Source organism: Habropoda laboriosa, unplaced genomic scaffold (genome assembly GCF_001263275.1).
Source record: "Habropoda laboriosa isolate 0110345459 unplaced genomic scaffold, ASM126327v1 scaffold151, whole genome shotgun sequence".
Classification (NCBI taxonomy): Eukaryota; Metazoa; Arthropoda; class Insecta; order Hymenoptera; family Apidae; genus Habropoda; species Habropoda laboriosa.
Window position 1 is genome coordinate 742,772 of NW_017100286.1, and position 9,080 is coordinate 751,851.

The 9,080-nt window shown below is 32.7% G+C and overlaps 2 protein-coding genes across 2 annotated transcripts; one reads left to right on the plus strand and one right to left on the minus strand.

Moving 5' to 3' along the window:
• Positions 1 to 23: 23 nt before the first annotated feature.
• Positions 24 to 1,314, plus strand: LOC108573670 (vesicle transport protein GOT1B). Its single transcript, XM_017936146.1, has 4 exons — positions 24 to 49; positions 643 to 706; positions 784 to 962; positions 1,052 to 1,314. The coding sequence occupies exons 1-4, from the start codon at positions 24 to 26 to the stop codon at positions 1,176 to 1,178; spliced, it is 396 nt and encodes a 131-aa protein (XP_017791635.1). The 3' UTR covers positions 1,179 to 1,314.
• Positions 1,315 to 1,817: 503 nt separating this feature from the next.
• LOC108573678 (ADP,ATP carrier protein 2) lies at positions 1,818 to 4,983 on the minus strand. Its single transcript, XM_017936152.1, has 4 exons — positions 4,693 to 4,983; positions 3,247 to 3,508; positions 2,911 to 3,145; positions 1,818 to 2,834 (listed from the first exon to the last, which is right to left on the minus strand). Exons 1-4 carry the CDS (start codon positions 4,853 to 4,855, stop codon positions 2,592 to 2,594), a joined length of 903 nt encoding a protein of 300 aa, XP_017791641.1. The 5' UTR covers positions 4,856 to 4,983; the 3' UTR covers positions 1,818 to 2,591.
• Positions 4,984 to 9,080: the final 4,097 nt, after the last annotated feature.

The window sequence follows — 9,080 nt, forward strand, 5'->3', positions numbered from 1 at the left end:
AGCCAAGGTGTATATTTTGAAGTATGGCTTATTATACATACAATAAGTTGTACATGAAATAAACATAGAATATAAACTTTATTTAAAATAAAAAAAATTTTCACTAGAAAGTTACCTAGAAAATGTTTTAATTAAAGCTACTAAATAATATTAAATATATAGTGTTGCTAATTTTCCTACCATAAGTGTTATTTTATATGAGATTAAGTTGGCATATAAAATTTATTTAGCTGCTGAAAAAACGCACACAATGGCATATAAGAATCGTACCTTGCAAAACCTTATATGCATATGTACTGTGCACGCGCATGTATAATGGCGTTCCTTTCATTAATAAATACTTAATATTTCAAGTTTTATAAAAATAATGCTAAGGTGGTTATTACAACGTATATACAGTATTCAACGTACGATTAATATACAATTAGTAGAAATACTGCTTAGTTGGAAAGTGTCACATCACAACTAATGACGTGGATATAGGTTAGGTTATGCAGAACGTTACAATTCTTACCTAAACCATACCAAAATACTACTACAAAAGTAATTCAAACGTTTATCATTAAATACAAATCATAAATAATGTTTGAAGTCTCAGATACGCAAAGTAAGTAATATATAATTTATTATTTATAAAAAAAGCTTTATATTCCTTTTCCTTGGTGTCATACTAATCTTTGATAAGGGCCTTCTTGCTATTGGAAACGTAAGATTTGTTCTTATACACTGTATAAGCTTCAGTAGTGTACCCTGTATCATTCTGAACTAATTGTTTCTATACAGATTTTATTTATATCTGGATTATCATGTGTTATTGGACCAAGGAGAACTCTGAGCTTTTTTTTCCAAAGACATAAGATAAAAGCCAGTGCTTCATTTTTAGGAGGTATTATTGTAGTACTTATGGGTTGGCCTATTGTAGGCATGATCATAGAAACGTATGGTTTTATATTATTATTCAGGTGCATATTTATAATTTATTTTATTATTAAATATTTACTCATTTATACATGTGGTAGATTAAATTTCTAATGCTATGTTAATTTTACAGTGGCTTCCTCCCAGTTGCTATAAACGTTTTACGAAAAGTACCTGGTCTGAGATTTATTTTAAATATGCCAGGTATATCTCGAATTGTAGATTCAATTGTAGGAGATGCAAATAGAACAACTGTATGATATGTTTCTTAATGTTATCGCTCAAATCAATGTATATAAGATCCACTATTTTATATTACATCCCAAGCTTTCCTGTCATTCCACAGATCTCTTTTTGTATTGTATAAATATCTAATGTCAGCAGCAAAGTTCAATTACCTCCCCTTCATTCTACTTAGGAATGTTATGTATAGAATAGATTTCTCATTTTCATATAAATTGATGTATTATTATCAGGATTGTATGTGTGTCTTTAAAAGCATTCCAAAAAGTTTACCTTAGACAGGATGGAAATCAAAATTTCAAAAAGAATGTTTATTTAAAATCATTAATTTACTGTATCAGTAGATTAATAATGTTAAAAGTAAGTGTTTTAGTTTTTATTTGGAGTGTTTGTAATAACGAAACGTATGAAACATACGAAATGTGTAACATGTACTGAGTGTCACTATTCCTTCAGAAAAATATAATTTTACTATATAAGAACATATATCATTTATTTATTTACCTAATAAATGAATACGAGATAATTCAGATAATTACCTTATCTTACATAGTATTTTCTTATTGATGAATGAATATCAAATAATGAAAGAGAACAAACTTAAGATAAAAATAAAATCGACGTAGGTTTGAGGTACGAAAGAATACTATAAGAAGTTTTATTATCGCTTTTATTGATTTTGTCGTTTTTTTGTGCACGCATCCTAACATGAACACATTGGATGCATACACTCACAAGTAACGTTTCTCATTATCTTACACGTAGTTGTTTTGAGTGCGAAATTAAATTATTGTTCACTGAAACTCGATGAACTTCACTGATATCGTTAATATGACCATTTATTAATTATCTACAATGGGCCGAGAGTTAGGGCGGGGGGCGGCCCAAGTCTACGCGCCCCGCCATCGCCGTAATGATATTTCGTCGCGCGTCCCTTCTCTTGCTCAATTGTATACGCTTGTTTTTATGATTTTTCTCTTTTTTAAATAATTATTTTGACTACTTTATGTCTCGACCATCGCCTACATAGTCACATGTATTAAACATTTCATATATCCATCATGCTGTTAATTCCACACTCTTAATTTCTCAGATACATATAAGTATATCTTTCTTTGTTCTCCCTTATGAAAATGGAATATGAAAATAGCACATGTGATCCACTGCAAGAAAATACTGAATCCGGCAATAAATTAAGCGAATTCTCTTCTACAGTCAAGATACTTATTCTGCCGAGTTTCATGCAATTCACAAGTTGCTACCAAAAGACCAGTCTAAACTGTTTTCAAATTTCTCGACAGCCTGTATACTGTTTCAGTCTGGAAATTACTCGATCTGATAACTGCTGTTACGTCGGATGGTGAGGGTAATAAAGATGGTACTTGCAATTGTAGTTGTGAAGGTAATGAGGTGAAGTTTGTTATAATGTCTTAAAGGAGATTCTTAATTTCATCATAAAGTACCAACACGAGCGCACCACCAGTACCACGGAGAATGTTGGAGAATGCTCCCTTGAAGAAAGCATTGGTACCTTCTGTCTTATAAATAGTGGCCCAGCAGTGAATGGTGCTTTTGTACAAAATTTCAGTTTTGGCGCGACCAGACTGCATCATCATACGCCTACGTACTGTGTCAAATGGATAAGATACAATACCCGCGACAGTTGTGACAGCCTGTACAAAATATTACAGAAAATGTTAATAAACGAATTACAATTGTATAGCCAAATATTCGGTAGAAATTACTTACCTGAGCAATACCCCACGAAACAAGGAATGGTGTCTTTTTGGGATCCGGCAGCATACCACGGGCGGTGTCGTAGAAACCGAAGTAGGCAGCACGATAGATGATGATACCCTGGACGGATACACCGAATCCACGATAAAGACCAGAAATACCATCAGATTTGAAAATTTTGGATAAGCAGTTTCCAAGACCAGAGAATTCACGTTCACCTCCAGCTTTGCCTACATCAGCAGCCAACCTATAAGTAATAATTGAGTGTAACTATTTTATAGAAATTTTTCTTAATGGTTCAATTAATAACTGAACATAATGATAGAAGGAATGAGATATATCAGGTACCTGGTTCTGGCAAAGTCAAGTGGGTAGACAAAGCACAGAGATGTAGCACCAGCAGCACCACCAGAGGCCAAGTTTCCAAGGAAATAACGCATAAACTGTGTGTTTTTGTCAACACCTCCAAGAAATACTTGTTTGTACTTGTCCTTGAACGCAAAGTTCAAGGCTTGAGTTGGGAAATATCTAATAACATTAGCTAAGTTACCACGCCAGTAACTCAAGAAGCCTTGTTCCTTTGGAATGCGCACAAAGCAATCAATCATGCCTAGAATATAAAAACATATTTACTGTTTTATTTGATTTTTAACAGCAAAATATATTTTTCATAAATAATAAGTGACAATAGAAGACACTTTTTCATTTCATTCTAAATATATGAATCTTTACATCTGAAAATATCTGATCAGACTATTTCAAAATTCTTGGAACAATATATTTCATGAAATTGTTATATAACAAATCATTAATAGATTCCTATTTTGATTGCTTGCAATATTTTGCATTTTTATCTAAAAAGTATCATTACTAGAGTGAAGATATGTTAATGTTACGAAAAAATCCGAAAATGTACGTTTTTACTAGTATAGCAAAGAAATATCTTCAAGGTCATGGTCACATTACTTAAATATAACTATTTAATATACGTCAATGATGCTACGTTACTAAAAGAAAGTTTATAATAACGCATTGTTCTTTCAATGTTTATTGCAAATCTTAAATTTGAAATAATTACGAACGAAGACCATTCACTAGCAATATAATTTCACACAAATTTTTGGATTTTAATACATTGTTTTCTGTAAGGTCGTAAATGAAACATCAATTATTTTTCATAATTATATTAAATTTTTCATGTAGTATAACGAATTGCATGCTTTCGTAAGCATTATTTCATTTCTTCATTGCTGAAAATCTGAAACTCATTTGTCTTTACTTTGCACTGCAAAAGGCAGCCATATTGGACAGAACAATCATCGATCGGCACACAGAGTACTGCGTAAAGAGCAAAGCCATGCACTGCCATCTGGTAGACGAGTCGGCTTATCAAATATCGACCCACTCGTTTGTCACAAAACCACGACTTCCCATTCAATCGATATTGCAAAAGTTATGTAAGACTTAAAAGTTCATCTTTGTTACATAAAGTAGAAAATTGGAGCTGGATAGTACTAACGTATTACTAGCGAATAGGACCAAACGACATTACATAACGGGAATCTCCATGCTAACCGTCGCGGAGTACCGTAACGGAAACGCTTGGTAGTTTCAGGATGCCGACATGAGTGAAACACTTCAAACTGTCACATGTTTCGAAAATTTTTCTTCTACTACTGTGCACAGTACTTTGTGATACACGTTTTCTGCATGCTTTAACTTTGTAAAATTGCCGATTTCGCTACTTTACTGCAAATTATTAGACAAATATAATTGTTTTATTGAAATGCTCACCCTTGTAACGCTTGTCCTCAGCAATTTGCTTGGAGATGTGCTGTACCTGCAGCAATAGCTTCACACGTTCAATAGGGGCAACCGCTGTTTTTGAGATAGCGGCGGCCATACCACCGGCTATGAAATCCTTGGCGAACGCCACGGGATCCACAAGACCAGACATATTGTATTGGGTTGCTGGTGTGTAAAAACGAATTAACAAAAGAAAGGAGAAATCAACTCCTACGTTTTGGACGCGCGCCGGACGACGAGTGAGCGAGGTAGAGTTCTTCTCGTTGAACGGACCTCCGCTAAGAATAGCTGCGCAGGTCACGTGCAATGTTCTGCGCAGGTTCAATCTTCTGGCACGGCCGCACCTTGGGACCCTGACACTTCATGCACTTCGAATGCGTACTCCGTTCCCGAATTCGTGACCTTCCTTTAGTGTCTTGCGACACTGTACCTTCCTGTCTCTTTTTCACGGTCGCCACGCGTGTATCAACGTGATAAAATGCGTTCACGGTCACGCCTTTCAAAATTAGACGTTTAACCGCGTTTGTGATGCGTTTCCGGTAAAAGAACCTATGAAAATTGTCGCTAGTGTCAAGGTATTCAAAATATGAAACAACTTGGCGGGAATTTCTATGAAACTATGAAAGATGTACTGTATTTCTCTTATTACGTCAATATTACTTCCGCGTTTGATCAATGGAACTAACTGCCAAATACTAAATACACGTAACAAAAGTGAATTATGTTAATATTATTAATATTATTAACATATTTTTATAAAAATAAATTGAAAGATAATTGCAATCTAACATTAAATTGAGAAACTGTAGTTATAGTCATTTTTCCTTACAAAACTTTCATTTACAAATTACTGAACAAATCTTTGCAAGCATGATCGTAGAAAAATCGTGTACATATTTGAAATACCCGCGTTATAGATACATCTTTGTTGGGCTTCGTTTACCAATAGGGTACAATTTGCAATTATTGTACAATTTCATAGAAATAATCAACAACTGTGTTTCTCTGTAGTTCTAATGTGATCATTTTTTAGCGATAATCTTTATAATATATTACCAATAATAATCTCGGTTGATTTCAAATCAAGTATTCTTTATTTATGTATGTTACAAGATAAGGGTTATTAAGTGCAATATCTATAATCAGGGTAAATTGTCTTCATAAAAAGTAGGAAAGGAGTACTATGTCAAGGATAAAAAACTTGACCGAGGTATTTACAACTTAATATGACCATATCCGATTTGAGGCAGACGTTACTATACATATAGTATTCTGCACATACCAATCAATCGTTATCTACAGAAATACCACTGTATTCTGTTCGGTATTGATTGCACGTGCAATGCAAATACATACGTAAGCTGTTCGTTATATCCTCATCGATAATAAACGTTATTGTTAACATTTCTCATATTTCCATTTACCAACATAAATGGAAAATTGTGGTAAGTACAATAACGATACAGTATATGCACGTGTCGTACCGTAATCGCCTTTGGGGTGGTTTCGAGTTTGCGCTGTCTAAGATAGAAGAACGAGATACAAGGTCATTCTCTCATGAAGAAGAAGGTCAACGGGGCGCGACTTGCGTAACCCTGGCGAACAGCCAGTATGTTACGGAACACAACGCCAGAGTTCAATGGAGTAACTTCAAGTAAAGTGTATTTATACACCTTGAAAATACGTACATACGTAGCGGACCTTGTAAAGAATAGACTAATGCTAAAAGTGTCCCTTGTCCACGTCGAATAGTTCTCGTAACGCGTGCAAGTATTTGTTACGAGAATCAATCACATTAGCTAAATCTCAGCCTGTAAACAATAGCATAGGGATAATTAAAATTGTAATACCGTAATTGGCTGTATTTTGTAAAAATTGTTACACATTCGAATAAATTTGCTCTGTGTTTTTCTGAAACGTACAATATGATATTTGTTTGAACATTTAATAGAGCTTTGTTACACATGATGCATTCTATTTTCGATTGAGTGAACAAGGAGAGATTAAGAAAAAAGTAGAGTAAAAAGTACGTACGAGTGATAATGATGATTCATGTCTTTATAACGAGTCAAGCAAAAGCTGCTGCAATATTATTACAATAAGACCTCTAAAAATTTTCTATAAATATTATCATCTATTTCTGTATTGAAATACGTAAAATTATTATCAGACTCCACTGATATATTTTTATTAATTTACTTAGACGTCTAAATTACAACGGGATATTCGACTTTTAACCAGAAGGTGATATCTATGTTCTGATAAGGCATAAATATAAACTTATTCAGCAAATACTTTGCGTTATCAGCAGAAATTTGACTGATTTGTATAATTCGTATTTTTTTTATTAAAGATTAAATATTTCTTTTACCAATACACAAACATTTCAAGAATTAGAGTGTACTTCCTAGGTTGTGAACGATGTTACGTAACGCTTGCCAAATCTATAATACCTATAGGGAAATTAGAATATAAATCGCGACATCTACTGACATCATACCTCGATTGCAATTGGAAAGCTATTAACATTAGATGTACCTATGCGTCATAGAGTTGAATATGTAATAACAACACACGACTGCTAGAGGAAAAGCGTTATATCGAACTTGCAACGTGGAACTCAAGTGTGTAGATTGGATTAAATAACGACCTTGATGACGTAGGCGGCTGTCTGCGCTAGTGCAATAATTGAAGTCATGATGGTCAATGCACCTGAAAGCAGTTAGAAGCAGTTTGATACGTGATAGGAATCCACAGAATCAGTACTGAATGTATACAAAATGAACACGTGTGGGTGATTTACGAGACCAATATAATGGATGGTATAAAATATATTGTATTAATTTTTATTGAAAACTACTGACCGTTTGTTGTTCTGAACTTGCGAGATTGGCATCTACTATCAATTACATAAAAATAAATGTGATTGATATTTCCTGTTGCACAATGCACTTAGCATTGCGATTATATAAAATAAAACTTTTGTACTTTTATATGATCTAAATACAATACAAGGCAAATTTAACTGGATATCATTAACGAACGTTAATAAAACCTTGTACTCTACTAATATACGGCAAAAATATAAAAAATTTCCTCATCTCTGAAATATAAAATTTGTACGTAAATCAAGGTGACTAACTTATAATTAACAGCATATTGAAAGTGCTTCATTGCCAGGGTCGTTTCACTCATAGTTTCACTCTACTGACCGTTTTATTCTATGGTTTCTGCAGTATAGCACAGTATCTGCAGTTGGTATAGAAGAAAAGATCCAATGTCAATCGCTACTAAAATAGATCAAACCGGAAATAATAATAAATTATATACATATATATTTAATGCCTCTATTTCGTAAACTTTAGAATATAATAAAGTTACCAATGTCATTCAATGAGGGTATTAAAAATATATACATTTTAATTAGAAAAGATAGTAATTGCATTGCATAATTACAAACGTTATACTATAAATACATTTAAAAATATGAACAAACAAGAACAAATATGAAAACACATGATAGGATTTTTTAAGAATTTAATAAGTAATTATAAATCTAACACCCTCTAGTGGAGTAATGAAAAGTACGCTAAATGAAGGAACGTGTGGAATATGAAACTGCGAAGAATATATACGAATCAAGCCGGACATTTATGAAACGTCAGACTTAGAATTAAATTACAATTTTACGGCATTTTACGGTAAATAACGCGTATCCCGTTAAAAATTTGTGATTATCTAGTGATTAGCCAACGATGATGAGAGTACAAACGTTATAGTGAAATTTTTGTATTGTTTTATCGTTTTATAGTGATGTCACTCTATATCCCAGGTTATGGCTTCCCGCAATCTATCATTTTTGTTACACTTTAATTAAATAATCCTTATTTTTCATCTATCATGCACAATTATTTTATGCAACTAAAAATTTGGAATATCGAATAATTGTAACAATTGTTTATGACAATACATGGAAATTAAAATATGACTGTCCTATTTTTTAATTGCAACTTTGTGTAAATATTATTGTCAGTAAAAATTATTGTGCAGTAGTATCGCGATACATGATGCCAAGTTAATATTTGAATGAATAGAGTAAACAATAATGTATATATGGTGTATGTATATATATCTCCTTTGCCTCTATGTTTTTTATTTTTAGAAAAAGTAAATATTAAAAGAAGTATCTTACATAACATAGTTCCTTTATTATTTTAGAATGAAAATGCTGTGTATTCACAATATGACATTAGTATGTATTAATGTTGCCTGAAAGTAAGGCACACATAAACATTATGACTGAAGGTTAGTAAATATGTTTATAGTCTATTGTTATTTTTGAAGTTTAATTTGTGGCATTTATTTTATACTTGAAT